General features: G+C 37.8%; 1 protein-coding gene and 1 pseudogene across 1 annotated transcript in view; both read right to left on the bottom strand.

Moving 5' to 3' along the window:
• The window catches only part of MGAT4D (MGAT4 family member D), a 53,357-nt gene that overhangs the window by 17,378 nt on the left and 13,963 nt on the right, over window positions 1-22,016 (bottom strand). The window contains exons 2-6 of the mRNA XM_029940791.1: window positions 18,304-18,462; window positions 15,930-16,067; window positions 11,201-11,334; window positions 7,632-7,678; window positions 1,619-1,732 (exon numbers count right to left, since the gene is read on the bottom strand). Of these exons, the coding sequence (XP_029796651.1) occupies window positions 1,619-1,732; window positions 7,632-7,678; window positions 11,201-11,334; window positions 15,930-16,067; window positions 18,304-18,462 (592 nt within the window). The remainder of the gene's footprint in view (window positions 1-1,618; window positions 1,733-7,631; window positions 7,679-11,200; window positions 11,335-15,929; window positions 16,068-18,303; window positions 18,463-22,016) is intronic.
• Window positions 16,214-16,313, bottom strand: LOC115302839 (annotated as a pseudogene).

Below are 22,016 nucleotides of genomic sequence, written 5' to 3'. Positions count from 1 at the left end.
CCGACTGTGAGATCAAGACCTGAGCTGAAGTCGGACACTCAACTGCTGAGCCACCCAGGTGCTCTAAGAGAGGTTTTTTTCTTAAAAAAGAAGAAATGATGATAAAAACATAAAGGGCAGAAGGAAAAACAGAATCTAGAATGCCTTCCAGCTTTATGACTCTTAAAACTGACTACTTAATTAAAAGCAAAACAAAATCCTTAAGAGAATTCCAGATTCTGACATACCATTTATTATTATAAAACAAAACAGAGCTAATAAGTTTCCCAGGATAAGACTGTTTTCTGAATTCTGGAATTTCTTTTACTCTGTTACAAAGTTTTGAGAAACCAAATTACTACATTTCTTATAATACCTATCACATTTATAATCAAACAGTAGTGTTCCTTTATATATATACAAACTTCTTAATTGTTCAAAATTCTTAAAATTGTTTTACATTTATTTATTTAAAAAATTTTTAATGTTTATTTATTTTTGAGAGAGAGAGAGAGAGAGAGAGCATGGAAGCAGAGGAGGGGCAGATAGAGAGAGGGAGACACAGAATCCGAAGCAGGCTTCAGGCTCCGAGCTGTCAATCCAGGGCCTGACACAGGACTGGAACCCACGAACCAGGAGATCATGACCCTCGCCGAAGTAGGGCACTTAACCGACTGAACCACCCAGGCGTCCCTACATTTATTTAATTTTGAGAGAGACAGAGAGAGCGTGAACTGCGTAGGGGCTAAGAGAGAAGGAGACACAGAATCCGAGGCAGGCGCCAGGCTCCGAGCGAGCTGTTAGCACAGAGCCTGACACAAGGCTCAAACCCACGAACTGTGGGATCATGACCTGGGCCGAAGTCAGATGCTCAATCGACTGTGCCAACCAGGCACCCCCCAAATTCTTTCATAAATACTACCATATTTTATTCTCGCCATGATTTTTCCAAATACACAATGTAGATTTTGTTATACACACCAGAAAATGAAGCTAAGAAAACAAAGCCTAAATTACCTAAGATGACCAACAAACAGAAAAGCTGGAACTAGAAGGCACATGTAATAATTTATAATCCCAGTCTTTTTCTCCCCCTTCCTTATGCCCTTGTTAATTATTGGCTGAAAATGTGAACACAGATAATCCAGTGCTGGTGGTAAATGTTTTCCAGGGAGTGAGGTGGGGCTGAGCTAAGATTTGGAGTTTTTCCCCATTTGCACAGTGTGAATGCTCCTACCATGGCTGGCTTCATGCTACCAACCTGACGTCACTGGATGCAGACTGGGAAGGTATGCACATAGCTCTTGCAAGCCAGTAAGACTTGACTATATTTGAGATGGAATCTATGAGATGCTGGTTCCAATAGTACATCCGATGAAGTTGGTTATTTAAGAATATTGTCTTCTAATACATCATACCTCTCTAACTTTTTAATGTTTGTTTATTTTTGAGAGAGAGAGAGACCAAGTGTGAATGAAGAAAGGACAAAGAGAGGAGGAGACACAGAATCTGAAGCAGGCTCTAGGCTTTGAGCTGTCAGCACAGAGCCCGATGTGGGGCTCGAACTTACAGACTGTGAGATCATGATCTGAACTGAAGTAGGACGTTTAACCAACTGGGCCACCCAGCACCCCGATACCTCGCTAATTTTCCTGAGTCCTCAGCTGACTTCTTGACATGTAACGTGTTTGGATAAAAGAAGGCAGGTATTGAAATGACTTCTAAGGATCCAGATTTCAGTTGCCTTTTGAATCTGTAAACAGAAGTAAATGGAAGTTTGCAATTGAATATTGGTTTACCAAAATAGCAAAAACTTAAAAAAAATGTCCTTATACATGTCCACATAATATTTTTATTTGAATTATTTCACATGTTGATACATGAGAACCATATTATAAAACTAATACTTTTTAGCCAAACTATTTCTTTTATAAATTAGTGCACAATATAAAAAGTGAAAATATACAATATAAAATTTATTCTTATAAAAACTATAAGCACTTTAAATTTTTGCAAATTTACAATCATATATATATATATACTCTAAAAGATTCAAAATAAAACCTGTGAGTTCGCATAGAACATTAGATAATTTTTAAAAATGCATAGTTTTGGAGAGCCTGGGTGGCTCAGTCAGTTAAATGCCTGACTCTTGATATGAGCTCAGGTAGTGATCTCGTAGTACTGGTATTGAGTCCTGTATCGGGCTCCGTGCTGAGCCTGGAGCCTGTTTGGGATTCTCTCTCTTTCCATCTCTCTGTCCCTCTCCTGCTCATCCACATGGGCTCTCTCTACTCTCAAAATAAATATATAAAAAATAAAAATAAAAATGCTGGAGTGCCTGGCTGGCTCAGTCAGTTAAGCATCAGACTCTTGGTTTTGGCTCAGGTCATGATCTCACAGTTTGTGAGTTTGAGCCCTGTGTCAGGCTCTGCACTGTCAGCATGGAGCCTGCTTGAGATTTTCTCTCCATCTCTCTCTGCCCCCAACCCATTCATTCTCTCTCTCTCTCAGTAAATAAGTAAACTTAAAAAATAAAAATTTTAAAAAATGCATAGTTTTGAGTTTAACAAGACTCCTACTGAGTAACAGCACTGTAGCTCCTTAAACTATAGACTCTCCCCAGCAAGCAAAGATAAGTGGGACTCGGGTCCACAACTCATTGGAGGACATGCTTATTAGAAACTTTACTTTGTTGCTGGGGGCGGGGGATGGGATAAATGGGTGATGGGCATTGGGGAGGGCACTTGTTGGGATGAGCACTGAGTGTTAAAGTAAGTGCTAAATCATTAATTCTACTCCTGAAACTATAATGACACTATATATTAACTAACATACCATATAAGTTGGATTTAAATAAAATAAAAAGTATACTAAAATTAAACAAAAGGATTAAAAAATTTTAAAGTTAATATTTATAGACGAACTAGGACATCATTAGAATGCACACCACATGGCTCACAAAAGCTGTCATACAAATCTCCCACCATCAAGGTAAAGGATGGGACACCAGGTGGAGCATTTTAAATGATCTTCCTTTAGAGATTAATACAACTTTAAATGGGATTTACACTTAGGCATTACATTATTTACTAAAATGTTAAAGTCTCAAGAAAATGTTTGTTTTTACCAATAGGTGAAAAAGCAGGACAGAGTTTTATATGCACAATCTCAATTATGTGCAAAATAGGCAGCCCTCACTTTGCACAATTCCGATACGAATGAATCTCAGTTACTGGGTATTAGTTAGATAACACGTCTCCCTCAACAACACTGTTGGAATTGGAATCATCATGCTATATTAGCCGTGAATAATTCCTTAAGGTACAAACTTGCTTCCGGCTCTTCAGCCCACATATCGCTACACAAATAACAAACGCACATCATCATCTCACCCCTCCTTCCAAAGTCCTGGTGCCGGTCACGGTGCTTGTGTGCCCCCTCAGGACATTGGAACGTGGACAATTTCATTCCTTTCGCTTGCTTTTTAAATGGTTTATGAATTTTTATAATAGGCATCGCAATACATTCTCTCTCAGTGTCTGTTCCACAGACACTGGGTTCTAACCAGGCTCTATGCATCAGTGGAAGAGTTTCTGGTCATTTGTCTGTTTGTTGACTTATTTCTTTATTTAGGTGGGAGTGTAAACGGGGAAGTGCAGGGGATGAGAGTCTTCCTGGCTCCTCTGATTTTATGGTGTATCAACTGAAAAGATGTTTTTTTGTTTTTTGTTTTTAGCAGCTTTGAGATATAATTTATATACCATGAAGGTCTTTTTTTTCCCCCAACTTCATATATAGTTTATTGTCAAGTTGGTTTCCATATAACACCCAGTGCTCTTCCCCACAAGTGCCCCCCTCCATGATCATCACCCTTCCCCCTCCCCCCTTCAGTCCTCAGTTCGTTTTCAGTATACAACTGAAAAGATTTTTAAAAACGAATTTTAATATGTTCCTTGGAGAGAGGAAATGCTGGATCAAAGAACAGAATGAGGAATTCTGTTTGCTTTGGGGTAAAAATTAGTAACACAATATCTACATTTTTAAAAGTAAAATTGCATAACTTTGTACAGCAATTTAGAATGGCAGAGGTACATGAAAATACCATTAAGTTGCAGCATATACAGTCATCAAAAAGTAGGATTACAGAAGCTTACAAGTAAATTTTTTCCTCTAGAAAATTTCACACAAAGTCTCAAAACAACAAAGGTCAGGTTACAAATAATTTCTATCTTGATGGTATAATTTCCCATTACTGATTAAAGAAAAAGATTCCAGGCTCATTTTTTTTTCAGTCTGTCTTAAGCAACACCTTTGATCCTGTGTGGTGACATCCTTCTGAGATTCTTTAAACCTTTTTTAGCTTATTAGGTTATGGATAGCATCAGAAGTCCTAGATATAATGAGACCAGAATTGCTAGTTGCCAATGACTAGAGAAAATAGTATAATTGTATGTTGTTGCCATTATAAATGAATGATTTTATCTTATAGTCATAAAAGTATGGAAACCATACAGCTTTATAGTTTTATATAAAGCACATAGTTACATACAGTTTCATATAACATTATGAATAGCCTTAGTTGGGTCCCTTAACAATTACTATACAGTCTCAAATTTAGGGCAATAGCATATAGAACAATCTCTCAACCCCAATGAGAAGACCTAGAAAAAGGGTTTTGAGCTAAATTAATGATATAAAAATGTAGGCATACAAATGAAAAGTTAGGAGTCTAAAATTTTAAATCATAGTTTTATTCTAGTCTCACAAAAAATAAAATTGTATTCCAACCCTTTACGCTGTATTGTTAACATTAATATCCTTATCATCATGAGACTCTCTTTGAATCATCTGATATAGCTCTCTGACATACATGATCTTCAAGTCTAGCTAAAATACCAGTTAGTGACATTGTGCGTTTTATAGCAAAATGTTAAGTATCCTTATACATTGAGTAATATTTTTAATTGTGATCTCCACAGATAACCACAGACTAGAATTCCTTTTTAAAGTGATCTTCAAAAGTTTTGCAATTATGCAAACACATCCTCAGGAATTGTTTATAAACCTCTGCCTTCTTTGTAACAGATCCTATTAAGACTCCCTTATAAGGACATGAACCCAGTGTAGATTGAAGTCATTTCAGGCTAATGTGTGTTCTCCAGAGAGTGGTTTATTATGTAGAATAAAGCAACCCAGAGACTGTATCCTGGAACAGTCCTTTTTGGGAAAAACCAGACATGCATGGGTGTTTTCCTTAATCTTGCCCAACTCTATCTCGCTCCACACACATCATCTACTTCAAGGCTTCACTGCCATTCTCCAGGTCAAGCTCACTGCCAGTAAATCCCTCATTCTCAAGATACTATCTTTCTTTAACAAAGAAAAGAGAAGCATTTAAGTATGGAATTCTTTAATTTCGCCCTCCTTTCTCAAATGAATTATTATTTCTTTGCTCCTTCACCTGTTCTTACCATTTTCCCCTTTATCTTAGCTTAGTCCTGCCTAGATCTCCTTCCAGATGTCCCTGGCATCAACTCCCCGGTAGACCCTGTCCATGGACGAGACCACATGTAAAACCTCTCCTGGCACCCCAGCTCCAGACCTCCCCTAACACAAGTTTTCCCTCAGGCTACTCTGTTTAGTTTCAATCCCCTTCAGTCAAGCTTGTTGAAAATAGTCTAATTCAATTCTTTAACTTTTTATTATGAAAGTTACCAGGCACACAAAAAGTGGGAATACAGTGAATCCCAAATCACCTGATTCAACGACCATTATTTGTTTTTTTTTTTTTTTTACCACACTTGTATACAGCTCACCTTTTGTTGTTGAAGTATTTTACAACAAATCCTGGATATCATTTCTCACCCTTAAATTCTTCAGTGTCAAAATAAAAAGGGCATTTATTCACAGAACTGCAAGCCATTATCACACCTTACCAGTCTAAGAATAGTTATTTAACATCACATAACATTCAGTTGATAACTCGGTGGATAAATGTCCCCAGTAGCCTAACAAGCATTCAGAGGGGAAGGTGGGGTGTGTATGAGCCTCCACGTAAGATCCCTCCTTGTAATCAGTTATCTTACTTCTTTTTTAAACTTATTATCCAGACCAACCGTTTCTCTTTTTTTCTAATACAAGTCTTGTTGAAAGGACTGGGTCAACTGTCTTACAGAATGTCCTCCGTCCTCATCCTGGTGGTTACTCCAGATTGCCTCCTCTGCTCACTGTGTAGACCCTAAACTTGAATTCAGAGCAGACTGCAGGTTGCTTTGTGTTATGCTGTACTCTGCGTCTGTTGTGTTGGATTCTGGAGGGGGATGGGCGATAAGTCCCTAGAGTTACTTCCGGTGTGTTTCATTTACCTCACAACAGAAGACACAAAAGTCTGGCTGTCTCACTTCCAGTGATAACTGGCTGATCACAGGTTTAGGTGGGCACTTGCCCCCTGCCTGCGGATTGCCCTTGTGCCCTCAGCCCCATCTCACACTTCTGTTCTCCCAGGTGTCGCAGGGAGAGGCGGTCTGCAGGCCACAGCCCCAGGCGCCCTTGCTCGCTGCCTGGCTAGCACACCTTCCTTCCTTGTGAAGCTCCCCTGCTACCTGCCGGAATCAGCTGTTTTCAAAATGGTGATTTTCTAATTCTGTTCATTCTACCGTTTTTAGCTGGAATTCTTCTGACTAAATAACTCTGCCTCATCCCCTTGAGCTATATGGTGAGGAAAACAAACACTTTCCTGTCTAAGCCAAAAATGTCTATTAGCCAGATTCAGCTTGAAGGCCATGTTTGCAACCCTGGTCCGTAGCATAAAGTGCATATTCCTTAGCATGGTATCCAAGGCTCCTCATGATCTTATTACAGCAAGCCTTACCTCCCACTGATACTTCTTCCTTAAGCCCAAACATCCACGCCCCAGGATATACTTCTATTTCGAGAACTTTTGCATGTTTCTGTTTGGCTTTTCTCTTTGCCAGGCATTCCCTTTCTCCTTGCATCTGTCTGCAGAATGTCTGCTTACCCCTCTAGACTCAGTCCAGTTATTTCCTTCTCAGGAAAGACCTTCTTGATACCTTGCAGGTGGAGTAAAATACTTCCTCCTCTACGTGTTCTTATATTGCCCTCCCCATACCAATGCGAAACACCAGCTTCCTCCTTGCGATTTGTTTTTTACCGGTTGTGTCACCCACGTGAACATAAGCATCTAACAGCCTGGGTCCAATCCCACAGCGTCTTGCTGAGTAAATCACCTCGCGCTCATTCATCAGCATGCGCTTGCTCCTCTGGGCTGCGTTCAGTAGGAGATAGTAAGCAGAAGCGGAGAATGCAACTTCATAGAGTAAGGAACAAGATCGCTTAAAAAATTACCTTGTGGGTTTCTCTCAGAGGAAGTGGATTTCAGGGAGAATACATAGATATAACAATCATAACATGAAAAAGATGGATTTTATTAGGCAGATAACCTACAAAACTGGGGGAAATTATAAGCTATACTTCATCATAGCTTAGAACTACTTGTAGTTCTAAGTAGTTCTGTCCGCACAGCTACATCCATCAAAGAGAATATGATCACTAATAAAATAATTAAGTAGAAAAAATAAAAGAGAAAAATAAAAGAACAGTTATTTTTAAGCTTATCAGACAGTACTCACCTTTTTTTAATCATGTCAACAACAGATTTTAAATAATCTTCATTTCTCTAAAAATGAGAAAAATATTTTACTGAAATTAAGCATGCCTCGTCATTTTACTAATATATGTTTGCTACATGTAGGAATGTCATTGTGTCCTAAGAATATTTTTTTCATTTTTTATAAAAGAATGTAAAATATCTTGTGTCTAAAAGACCTGACTGGAATACTTAAACTATTTCATTCTTCCTTTGTCACAATACAAAATACCACTACACATTATTTTCACTTAAAAATTACTGTGTAAAAACCTGTGTATCTAAAACAGTTTTGTCCTACAAATGGGATGGCTTATTTCTAAGAAATGCCCTTTTTAAAAAAATTTTAGAGGCATGTGGGTGGTTCAGTCATTTAAGTATCCAACTTCAGTTCAGGTCATGAGTTTTTGAGTTTAAGTCCCACGTTGGGTTCTATGCTGACAGCTCAGAGCCCGAAGCCTGCTTTGGATTCTGTATCTCCCTCTCTCTCTGCACCTCCCTTTCAAAAATAAACAGTAAAAAAAAAAGTTAAAAATATTTTTTTAAGTTTATTTATTTTTTGAGAGAGAGTGAAAGAGAGCACACCCGTGCATGCATGAGCAAGGGGGAGAGAGAGAGGAAGAGAGAGAATCGGTGCTGTCAGGGACCGATGTGGAGCTCATCCTAAGGAACCCATGAGATCATAACATGAGCTGAGATCAAGAATTGGACACTTACCCAAGTGAGCCACTCAGGTAGCCCTAAGAACTGCTCTTTTTGAAGCTGTCTTCATTTTGTGAGTACTGTATGATACTAAATGTACTTCAATATTAAACCTACAGTTTTCTAGACAGTATTACTCAGATTAATTCCCACATTTTCATCCATCAACAAACCTTATTTGCCTACTCTTGATCAAATGCTGTGCTAGAGCAGATGACAGATTCATTTGTAAATAGCTTTTTATTTATTCTTAAATGGTTTTTGTTTTATTTTGTTTTGTTTGTCTGTTTTAACTAAAGTGATGGCATTTACATGATATTGTCTCAGGACCACAAGCACTCTCAATATAAAATTCTGAAAAAGTATTTGATGAAAATTGTATTGTCAAATTTGAGTGCTCTGAAATGAATATAGTCAGATTGTTTATTTAAAAATATCTGTTGTTAAGAAAGCCTGGGGGGCTCAGTCAGTTGAGCGTGACTCTTGATTTTCACTCAGGTCATGATCTCAGGGTGCCTGAGATCAAGCCCTGTTGAGCATGGAGCCTGCTTTGGATTCTCTTTCTCTCTCTCTCTCTCTGCCCTTCCCAGCATCTACTATTCCTCTCTCTCTCTCTCTCTGTCTCTCAAAATAAATAAACATTAAATATATATATATATATATGTGTGTGTGTGTGTGTGTATATATATATCTCTCTGTCATGATACAGATAACTCTCTGATAGTACTTAAGGTTCTTAAGATAGCCGTAAACTGAATCACCAGCTATTTATTACATACTAAAATACAGTACTTATTTTTTTTAAGTAGGCTCCATTGCCAACAAGGGGCCATGACCCTGAGATCAAGACCTGAACTGAGATCAAAAGTCAGATGCTTAACTGAGCCACCCAGGTACCCTGAAACATACTACCTTTTAAACACAGTATTCATGTTACATACCGTAATCATTCTATATTCCATTTTAAAATTTGTCCCTAATGTTTCATTATTGGTCTAAACATTTTAGGGATATGTGAATTGTGTTAGCAGCAAGTAAATAAGGATTGTAATATGTAATATACAGAACTGTGACAAAACATTTTGGAGATTATATATATTCTTCCAGTATTAAGAAATTAAACTTGAGCATAATGACTATTTAATCTTTTATTTATATTTTCCTATTTGTTCTCCTATTGCTTATTTTGAGTTTTTTTCTGCATTCAAAGACGTGTTTACTATAGAAAATTCAAAAGAAAGGACAACAAAGATCCCTACACCTCCTACTCTCCAGAGATAACCATTATTTATACTTTGGAGACCATTATTCCAAGGTTTGCTCTTTTTATTCTTTCTACACTTAATCTGTCTATGTATTCTTTTTTTTACACCTTCCTTCCTTCTATCACATTTTACATAGAAAACATTATGTTAAATGTTTTACAGTATTTTTCCCACTCAACAATAGGATAGGATCATAATTTTATGTCTGCGAATACAGATATTCATTCTCTTTTCAATGGTTATAATTGCATTGCAGATTATTAGCCAGTCTTATTGATAGACATTTTTGGTGGCTTCCAATATTTTGCTTTTAAAAAGCAATTGTGCACTGAAAACTCTTCAATTACTTACTGAACATATGTGTCATGCATTATTCTAAATACTTTAATATTTTTTAAGTGTTCATTTTTGAGGCAGAGAGAGACAGAACATGAGTGGGGGAGGTGCAGAGAGAGAGAGAGACACAGAATCTGAAGCAGGCTCCAGTGTCTGAGCTGTCGGCACAGAGCCCAACACAGGGCTTGAGCCCACGAACGATGAGATCATGACCTGAGCTGAAGTCAGACACTTAACCAACTGAGTCACCCAGGCACCCTGATACTTTAAGTATAGTAGTTAATTTAATTGACAAAACCCTATGACATAGGTAATATTATCATGACTGTTTTACGAGAAAAAAGTGAAGCACAGAGAAGTGAAGGAACTTACTCAAGTTCACAAGCCAGGAAATAGAGAAGTCTAGATCTGGAGTCTGTATTCTCAACTACTGTAGATACCATCAAACACTGCCATATTTTTATTACTTTGGAATTCTTGCCTAATTAATTCTTTAGGATAAATTCCCAGAATTGAGATTTCTGAGACAAAGGATATATACATTTTAAATCTAACACAAGCTGCCAAATTTCCCTCCAAAAGGTTTTATGGTTTTAATATTTAGGCAGTGCTTTATAGTTTTACATGGTCTTAGAGGCAAGATAGAAAATCTATTAGACATAGATTTGAGTCTGCTGTATCAATTACTGGGCAAGTTACTTACTTTCTATACAGCTCAAGCTTTTTCACTTGTAAAATCAGGAGAGGTACTTCACAAGGATGGAAACAAATAATGTATATATTATATATATTATATACAAATAATGTATATAAAAAGGGTCCACAATCCTTCAGATAGAGAAAGGAGTCCTTCAATATTCAAGGTACTTGATGCTACTTAATTTAACACAAATTACCTCTTGTTTTACATACCAACTTTTTATTTGAATGGGCAGTGCTTTTTAACTATAGCTTCAATTTTTATGTTTTGTTTGTAAATATAATTTCTGTACCATATAGTATGCAGGGCTCCTAGTAACATATTTAACAATGCAATCTTATTTCTCTACCTGGAACCATTATCTTTTCTTTTTCGGTTGACATACTTAATTCTTTCTCCGTGGTGCAAACAAGGCTCAAATACATTGTCTGCTACTCAAAAATGGCACCTATGAATTGCTTTTTTAAATTTAAGGGGGAAAATCTGAAACGATACAATGATTACTATGGAACAAGGGTCTTTGGAGAGCTACTTATTTTTCATACGTACATCGGCGACAGAGACAATCACCACAGAGTCCTTCTCTTCTGAGAGAGTCATCCTGGAGACAACAGAATTCAGTGTTTGCTTCAGGTAACTTTGATTTCCTCTGCTAACAGTGGAAATACCCAGCGCAAAAGAGACTGCAGACATAGGAGCATGGAATCACCATTTGAGCCACAGAGAAAAACATACTTTATCATTAATATCTATGTCAGTTACTATATTTGGGTTAGTGGTATGGTCAAAAAAGAGTGTCTGAAACTGTATGACAAAGATAATTCAAACTACTATGAATTTTTATCACTAAGTTCATTTCCAGCTCGAGCAAATTCCAATTTGCAATGGATTTATAATAAACGCTCTAATTAGACTCTAAGATTTTCTCATGTTGGAGGGTTTCAGTGTAGTGAAAAATAAAGCTAACCACTCTCTATTTATTATAGCTTTTACCTAATTGGATACAACATGTCCCACACTGGCTTATTCTCTACTCTTTTCCTAAGGAGATGCTGGAATCCAAAACAGATAAAATACTATGAAATATTTTCATCTGTGAAAAAAAATGTATGAAGTAATTTCCAGGTGATTTGATGTACTGAATCCATGCCCGTGAGTTACTTTTATTGCCCAATACTGACTGGAACACTGGTAAAACAGACTTCATGTCATCCTAAATAGATACCAAGATTATATCACTGAAGTCTGCCCAAACTCAACACCAGTGCCTGGCTGTATAAACTTGGACAAGATACACAGCCTCTCCAGCCTCATTTTTCCCACCTTTAAGGTGGGGATAAGAACTTCTAAAATGGCTAAGTGAGGAACTCAGAAACTCAGAAAATCCTTACCCTAAAAAGCAATAATAAAACTGGGAAAAAATTTGTCAAAACAATCAGGGCTCTGGTAGGCAACAAACCGAGAAGCATTTATGTAACAAAAAAGTATTGAATTTTGGTGGGAACAATGAGATTCAGTATTTCCATAACTACTATTGAGTTTGAACATATTTTCATATGTTTATGTCTTAGATGTTCTTTTGTGAAAACTCTGCTTAAGCTCTTACCTGTTTCTCTATTAGAATTGTCTGGATTTTTATCTTTTGATGCTCTTTATAGATTCTAAATATGAATGCTTTGTCAGTTATGTGTATTAAAATATCAATTCCTATTCTGGGTTCCCTTTTCAATGTTTTACTTCTTGATGGACAGAAATTCTTAATTTTAATATAGTATAATTTATCTACTTATTCTTATAGTTAGTGTTTTGATTCCTGCTGAGAAATTTTCATTTATCTTTAATCATACAGATATTCTGCTAAATAACTTCTAGAAAGTTTACCATTTGCTTTTTATATATAGGCCTACAGGGCACCTGGAATTGATTTTTATGGATGGTGTGAGGCAGGGATTATGGATGGTGTGAGGCAGGAATCAAGTTTCAAACTTTGGGATCCATTCTAAAATTCAATTGCTGGAGGGGCACCTGGGTGGCTCAGCTGGTTGAGCCTCTGACTTCACCTGTGCTGACAGCTCAGCGCCTGGAGCCTGCTTCATATTCTGTCTATCTGTCTGTCTGTCTGTCTGTCTGTCTCTCTCTCTCAAAAATAAACATAACAAGATTTTAAAAAATGCAATTGCTAGGATGATTTGCATTGCCTTAGGATAAGGCATACATTTACAAACGTTTGCAAGACCTTTAGGGACCTTGTCCCACCTGCCTCTTCTGTTTCAGTTGTCTACAAATCAGTCTTACTAAACATCTTTCAGCTTCACAAACTGACCCAATAAGACTCTCTCACCTCCACATCTTTGCACATATGCCATTCCTTCTCTGCCTAGTACATTCTTCTTCAGGCTCCTTGTGCCAATTCTACTCATTCTTTCTAAATGAAGCTGAGTGTAGGAGCTACATAGTCTTACTTCGTCTTACATAGTACTTATCATCTTTTTTGTTATCATTTTGTTATTTGGGGTGAATAAGTGAATGGTCAAGCCCTTTTATTATTTGGCCTCTGCTTCATGTGTCACTGCCAATAACGTCCAGCTCCATTTGTACCTGACTGCCACACTTTTCCTCTAGGCCTCCTTGCCATTAGACCTTTCCTGTTTCTCTTCTTCTACCTGGATGAATGGCCTCTACTTTTCCACTGTCCACCATGTGTTTTCCCCTATTCAGCTTATTCTAATTCTTTCTACCCTTCATGTCTCAGTTTAGATGTCACCTCATCCAGAAAGTTTTCCCTAATTCCCCAAGTCAGATTACCTGCCCCACCACATATTTCCCTTGTCACAGCACTGGTCACTTTACATTGTAATTGTTTTCTCACATGTCTCTAGAAGGATGAGGGTCATGTCTTGCCACCACTATTCCCCAGGACTTAGTACCCGGTAGAAGCTGGTCTTGTGAGGACGTGGAAGACTGCACAAAGAAGTTGTCAGTTAAGCTGAAAAGTCATATTGGATAAAGACACACATGACAAGTGAGTTGTGGTTGAGGGGAGGTGGTGTGTTCATTACAGGCAGTGATTAGCATGTGCTAATCACTTGGTCTATCCGTGGGGACTGTAAGTGGTTTGGCGTTTCTGGAAAGGAGGGGAAATGGCAAAATTTGAGATTTGAAAGATATAGTCTATTATGCATAAACCATGTTAAGGAGCTAACATCCTAAATGCACTGAGGATCTACTAAAGAACTTTAAACCAGAGTTGAGCATGATGTTATGCACTTTGAATTGACTTTAGTAATACTAAAGCCATGAGAAAAATTACATGTCTATTTCAATACACCAGGCAAGAAATGAAAGCTCAAAGAGAATAGTTATACAGGGGAGAGAGCAGAAATTATTTGAGATATACTCAGAATACAGAATAAGTAATCCTGATGATGGATTTCCCAGTAGACCTTGCTGCAGTCTTCTGTGCTCTTACCAATGTCTTATATGTTATGATCTATTAGTTACCAGGAAAAAAATCTTAGATTACCTCTGGTCATGAAGGTTTATATGCAAGCTAGTCCCCCCAAGAACCTATGAAAATCCACCAAAGGGCCCTCAAAAGAAGAATCAATGTATACAGCATGATGGGAAATCAGGAGGGGCGCCTGGGTGGCTCAGTTGTTTAAGCCTCTGACTTCAACTCAGGTCACAATCTCACATTTGTGGGTTCGAGCCCCGCGTCATGCTCTGTGCTGACAGCTCAGAGCCTGGAACCTGCTTCTGATTCTGTGTCTCCCTCTCTCTCTGCCCCTCCCCACTCATGCTCTGTCTCTGTCTCAAAAATAAATAAAGCATTAAAAAAAAGAAATCAGGAGATAAAAATTATTCAGGATTCACTGGGTCACCTCAACACTCCCAACCCCCATACAAAGAGTTCTCTTGTTCTTCCCAATAACAAATACTTCCCCCTCCTCTCTTTCACTCTGTGTCATGGGCTTCTGCATATCTTTGTTGATGTTTATTCAAGGATATGCTTATTCTTGGTATCTAATATTTTATAGTTTCTATGTAATGGGTTTTTGTTCTATGACTTTCATCTCCTCCTCTGCCTACTATGCATAGCTTTGTGTAGCACATACTTTCTCATACGTACACACACACACACACACACACACGCATGTATATGTACATATTTACATGCCCCACTCAAAATACTCCTAAGAGGGAATCTGACACAGTTAAAGACTCAAGTGTGACCTCAAGAAGTACCTTAATATCTCTAAACCTCAAATTTCTTAGGTATAAGAGAGAGGTAATTATAGGTCTTACTATATTGGGTTGTGAGGATCAAATGAGACAATGAAAGAAAACACACTAACTCAGTATATGGAACACAGTGGGAACTCAGGTGTGACTCACTGCCGTCTGGCATCCCCCTTCCAACACAACGGGCTTGGCAGAGGCATGTGATATGGAACAATACTGCATATTCCCCAGGAACCACTGAGATCAGACAGAGATCAGTAAGCTTTTTCTGTAAAGGACCAGATAGTAAACATTTTTGTCTCTCAGGCCTTCCAGTCACTGTCAGAACTCTGCCACTGTGGTGTGAGAACAGCCATAGACAAGTAACAATGAGACCTGACCAGGGTTCAACAAAATCTTATTTTAAAATCGCAGATTTGGCCCACGGGTTGTAGTTTGCTGCCACTGGCCTGGAGTGACTCACTCACTGGAATGACTGAGGTTTGTGAGAATGGCAAGCACTCTGAGACTCATCCTAATATCCCTGCTTATAACTTAAATGCTTTTCCTCTTCTTTAATACCTGCTGAGGTTAAATTCATTACCTTAGTCTTAGCTCAAACATCACCTCTTCCATAAAGCTTTCGCTGCCCTTGATCCCCAGAAAGATAAGGCAATAGGAAGATAACTGAATAAGAATGTATTTATCAAAACCAAGGGAGACAAGTACTGTCAGATGCTTCGTATAAGTCACATGTGTATGTGACTTGTAATGACTTGTTTTCAAAACATCTATATTAAAATTGAATGTGAATTCAAGTCTCCAAATGTCTATTGAACTCATTTTTTTCTGCTAGATAATGTACTGATTCCTGGCAGTCCAAATTAATGCTACATTGGCTGGTGGTCTATATACCAGAGTATTATATCAATAGATTACATGTTAAAATGTAAAAGCATGCATAATAATAATTAGAGAAGTGTTCAAAGAAACCTAAAAGCATGTCCCCCAAGATAAAAATATCTATATTTGATTCCCTAAATCTAAGTTTGCTTACCACCTGTTTTCTCTTTGCCAATGATTACATCAGGATAAATTCTGCCAACTTTCCTTAGATGAGGAAAAAAGAACTTTAGGACTTCAAATGTATTAGACCCTGTTTTGTTCTTATCCAGTGTATTCATTTTCTTCTCAACTGAAAGAGAGAAAAAATAGGGTTTCTAAGTTCGTGACTATAGAGATTTTTCTCTCTTTGGCACAATTTCTCATAATGTAATTATCAGATTAACTTAGTATTCAATATATAAGAGAAATACAATTAAATGTGAATTATTAAAATCATTTGGCTATAATATATAGCTCAAATATTATTGATTCATATTATTTAAACTGATAAGAACAGATACTACATTTGATGTTAGCCAAAAGGTCTAGAAGTGATGATTCATATTTATTTATAAAGTAATATTTAAGTCTAACACTCTGCGCTACACAACCAGAGACTAACAGAACTGTTGGTTTCAAATGAAGTATAACAGAAACATGCTATAATTGATCTGATCCGCTATTCAGATTATTATCACATTAAAGTTTGTATCTCTATAACTTTGTTTTGTAGCTCAACATTTAATTACTCCACTTGTACCATTCATTTGAATTTACTTCTACAAATTCAAAAAATAAGAACAGAATTAAAAGTCTCACATTATCTAATTTAATTCATAGTACGTAATACAAAAATCAAGACAGCATGATATTGGGGTGTCTGGGTGACTCCGCCGGTTAAGCATGAGACTCCTGATTTAGGCTCAGGCCATGATCATATGGTTTGTGAGATGGAGCTCGGCATCAGGATCTGCGCTGACAATGCAGAGCCTGCTTAGGATTCTCTCTCTCTGCCTCTATTGCTGCCCTTCCCTTGCTCTCTCTCTCTATTTCTCTCTCTCTGTGTTTTGCTCTCTCAAAGTAAATAAGATTTAATGAAAAAGACAGCATAATATTACATTAAAAAGAGATACATAGACTAATAGAAAAGAATAGAGAAGTCAGAAATAGATCCATATAAATATTGTCAGTTGATTTTTTAAAAAGGTACAAAGGTAATTCAATGCAGAAAAAACAACCTTTTTGACCAATGGTGCTGGAACACTTGGACACTCACATGAAAAAGACTGAATACTTCATACCATTTATAAAAATCAACTCAAAGTTTTCATAGACCTAAATGTAAAGCAAAAAACTATAAAATTAAAAACAAACACATACAAGAAAATCTTTATGAACCTGGGGTAGGTAGAGTTCTTAAAGATAACATCAAAAACACAATAAAAAGAAGAAAAATTGATAATTAGACTTCATCACAATTAAAAATATTTGTTCTCTGAAGGACATCATAAGGGGAAGGAAAGGCTAGCCATAGAATGGGAGAAAACATTTCCAAATCACATATCCATCCGATATGTATTCAGGATATATAGATATACATGTATGCTAAAGAAAATTCTCTTCATACAAAAACCTATGTATGAATGCTTATAGCAACATGTAGTTGTAATCACCAAAAAAACAGAAACCCAAATGTCCTTCAATTGGCAAAAGGATAAACAAACTGTATTCACTCTACATCCATATAATGAAATGCTACTCAGCAATAAAAAGGCAACAATTGGTCACATAACAACTGCAGTGAATCTTTGCTAAGTGAAAGAAGTCAGTCTCCGAGGATTATACCCTATTGTGTGTGTGTATTCCATTTGTATGGGATCCTGGAAAAGAGAAAACTATAAGAACAGAAAGCTGATCAGTGGTTGCAAGGAATTAAGAGCAGGGAGTCCCTGACTACAAAAGGAGAAACAGAGGCAGGATTCTCATTCTGGAGAAATAGGAGCCACTGCAGGATGATATACAGGACAGTGAGCATTCACTCAGTGGTAGAAATAGACAGGTGAAGACAAGTCTGAAGAGAGAAAAAAGTAGAAATGTTAGCAGTCATTCAGATGAAGCATGAAGGTGTCCTGACGAGAGCAGCAGAGATGGTGATGGGAAAATGGGGACGGATCTGTGACGTACATGTACACTGGGTTATGAATATACACGATTGCTTGCTGACTGAAATGGAAATAAGCAAGAGGGAGGGAGGAGGGGTCAGAGTGACACTCAAGGTTGTGGCTGCGCCTTTTGGATGGAACAAGATGGCGGTGCAGTTCACACAGCAAACACAGAAAGACAATTTCTGAGCTACAGAGAAGAGGCATACCACTGAGATCTCTTACCTGATTTTTGTATGTCTCACGATAAAAGAACAAGCACTAATTTAGTTCTATTGGTTGGGGAAAAATGTCCTAAAATCAGAAAGCACAAAATCTAAATTTTCAAACACAAACAAAACCAACAAACAAACCACTACACACGAAAATAAAAGCATCACAAACCTAAGTTTACAGGCATATTTTTTCTCTGTGTCATTTCATACTTCACTTTACTCAAGGCATTGATCAGCTCTCGGTTATTTCTTTCAGTTTTGTTTTTCAGATGTAGAATTTTCTCCTTAAATTCCAAAATATGGTTTCTACAATTAATTAATTGACTACCTGCAAAGAAAGCATATGTGTACATGTTTATATATATATCAATAGTATCATATAATTTTCTATAATATATAACAAAAAAGTAAAATACATGCTTTGATGTAGCTGTATGTAACACTCTGTGTGCATGTGCATGTGTGCATGAATATAGTCTACATACAAATATGTATATATGATACACAGAAAAGGCTGGAGAGAGAGTGAGATGTTACAATACTATCTGGAAGGTGGAAGTTTAGAAATGGTTTCTGCTTTATTACTTTGTGCTGTTTAATATTTTCCAAATTTGTCATTTCGTGCACATATTAGATTTGTAAAGGGGAAAACCAATTGAGCCAAAAAATTCCCTTTTAAGAATTTATCTGAAGAAAATGACCAGAAATATATATACAGATTTGGCTCGAAGGATGTTTAATACAGACAGCATTATTTATTATCGTAAGAAAATAAGAAACAACCTAAAAATGCCCAACAATGGAAATATGTTAAATAAATTACAGAATATCCTTTTATGTTTTTTAAGTTTGAGAGAGAGAGAGAGAGAGAGAGAGAGAGAGAGAGAGAGAGAGAGAGAGAACAAGCAGGGGAGGAGCAGAGAGAGAGTGGAAGAGAGAATGAATCCCTAACAGGTTCCATGCTGCTGGTGCAGAGCTTGACTTGGGGCTTGATGTCACAAATCATGAGATTATGACTTGAAATGAAATCAGGAGTTCAATGCTTAACCGACTGAGCCACCCAGGTGCCCCCAGAATATCCTTTTAAAAGTTATAGTGGCTCTGGTGTTAAATCATATATAACTGAATCCCAGTTTTGCCACTTAATACTGTGTCACGTTGGACAAGCTATTTAGTGTTTGTTAGCCACTGTTCCTTCATGTATAAATGGATATATAAAAAAACCCTGCCCCACTCCTGGGTGGCTCAGTTGGTTGAGTCTGATTCTTGATTTTGGCTCAGGTCATGATCTCTCAGTTTGTGGGCTCAAAACCCTGAGTTGAGCTCTATGCTGACAGTGCAGGACCTGCTTGGGATTCTCTCTCTCCTTCTCTCTCTCTCTCTCTGTTCCTCTCCGCTCACACATTCTTTCTCTCTCTCAAAAATCCTTGCCCCAGAGTTGGGAAGAAGTAATGCAACAATGCATGTAAACCACGTGGCAAAGCACATGAAAAAAATGCTTTGATGAATGTGTGATTTTTTATCAGTGGGCTACTTTTTATTCATTTATCAATGTAATACTATGCAACTATGAAAATGATCTTATAGAATATTATATTTAATGTTGCAAAAACAACTGTTTTTTGTTTATCTTATTTTTCTTAAGTTTACTTATTTTAAGAGAGTGCAATTGCATGAACAGAGGAGGGGCAGAAGGAGAATCCCAAGTAGGCTCCTTGATGTCAGCACAAAGTCCCAACTCAGGGCTTGATCCCTGATAGGAGACTTGAACTCACAAACCATGAGATCATGACCTGAGCTGAAAATCAGGAATCGGATGCTTAACCAACTGAGCCACCCAGGCACCTCAGAACAACTGTTTTTAAAAACAAAACTATGCATAAAATCATTTCCTTTTTGCAAAAAAATACAGATAGTAAAAAAGAGTAAGTTTACAAGTTTACATGTTGTTAATATATAATCTTTAGTTTGTTGGATCAGTTTTTATCTTTTGTTCTAGAATCATGTGGCATTGCTTCTATAATTAGAAAAAAGTTAACAAAATAATTAAGCACCTTTTATGTGCCAACTACTCTGTGTCAAGGGACATACAACATAAAAAAAAGATATGGTAGTTCTTGCCTTCGGGAAGTTTATAGGCTAATTGGTAGAACTAACTTAATTAAAATCATTGTGATATTTCAGATGTTACAAATTTCCTTCTCCTTGGGTTCTACCTTATTAGGAATACACATAGATAACACCAGCCCCAAACACGGCAGCCAGTTTTATTTGGGGCTGACAATGGGCATATTGCCGAGTGCACTGGGAGGTCCTACTTCCTTACCCAAGCTAACTTACCCCCCGCCCCATTATGGAAAGAGCAGCTGGACAACAGTGGGGCCACACCCACAAAGGGGATGACTTGCCACATGTGCTCACTATTTTGGAGGAAAAAGCAGAGAGAGCTGGCCCTTCTTTCGTAGAGCATGTAAGAGATGTTGTAAGAGAAAGAGCCCAGAGATGGCCCCAGGTGCCTTTTTATGGAAGCCATTCCGCCTGCCTGTCAGTGTGGTCTACACAAGTCAAGTCTGACCAATGTCACCATTGAGATGATTCTCTCTGTCTTCTGAGAGAGGTAATGAGCTTCTGAGAGGAGGCCCAAGTGCTCCCTTTAAAACGGCCTTTCTAGGAGAAAGAAATGAAAGATATCCCTGTGAAGGAAAATATGAGCACAGCAGAATAAGGTTTCAACCCCTGACTTGTAGTGATAAGGTTATGCACAGTGTTGGGGGGAGGGGAGAAGTCAGAGAAGGATTCTGGAGAAGGTGCTGCCCCAGGGGACTCTGGAAGGAGTGTGAGTCAGGCAGTCAAGGGAAGCAAGGAAACGTGTTCTATTCGGGACAGAGTGTGTGAAAAGGCAAGGAGGCATTCAAATCATGGTCTCTACACACCTAGTAGCTATTCAGTATTTCAAGGACAACAGGGGGAAAATTCAGAGGTGAAAAGAGGAATCTGGTTCTGCTGATCTTTTTGATAAGCTATGATAAAGCTTTCCCTATCCACCTGTGTTTCTCAAACCTTTCTTCTAAAAAACCTATAATGACAGTAAATTTGAATAAAAGGGATGTGGGTGGAGGCAGAGCCTGAAATAGCCCACAACATTCATGAAATGTCTGTGAAGTTCTTTTAAAATGTGTGCAAAGTTTTGCAGCCCTTTCTACAGTACATATGTGTTTTGTTTTGGTTATCGGTTAAGTGACTTTCAGGGGCACCTGGGTAGCTCAGTCAGTCAAACACCAGACTCTTGGTTCTGGCTCAGGCCATTATCTCTCAGTTCATGAGTTCGAGCCCCCACATCCAGTTCTGCAATGACAGTGTGGAGCCTGATGGGATTCTCTCTCTCTTTGCTCCTCCCCTGCTCCCACGCATGTGCACTCTCACAATAAATGAACTTTATAAAAATTTTTAAAAATGATTTGATACTTGCATATATTGTGAAATGATCACCACAATAAACCTAATTAAAATGTATTTGTTTCAATATAAAGATAATGGAGTCATGTTCTGCCCCCCTCCAAATTTTTTTCAGGTGACTATATATCTTGGAACATCACTACAGATTACCATTTCAATTGAGAAACGCAGCTGAAGACTATCAGGTACAACATGTGTTTTAAAAAGATCGTTCTGGGGGCTCCTGGATGACTCAGCTGGTTGAGTGACTTTGGCTCAGATCATGATCTCACAGTTTCTGGGTTCAGACCCCGCTTTGGACTCTGTGCTGACAGCTCAGAGCCTGGAGCCTGCTTCAGATTCTGTCTCTCTCTCTTTCTGCCCCTCCCCTGCTTATGCTCTATCTTGCTCTTTCTCAAAAGTGAATAGGGGAAGGAGCCAAGATGG

The sequence above is a fragment of the Suricata suricatta genome, chromosome 1, assembly GCF_006229205.1.
Source record: "Suricata suricatta isolate VVHF042 chromosome 1, meerkat_22Aug2017_6uvM2_HiC, whole genome shotgun sequence".
Lineage (NCBI taxonomy): Eukaryota > Metazoa > Chordata > Mammalia > Carnivora > Herpestidae > Suricata > Suricata suricatta.
Note: the sequence above shows the minus strand (reverse complement) of the source record. Positions and strands in the feature narration are given on the sequence as shown.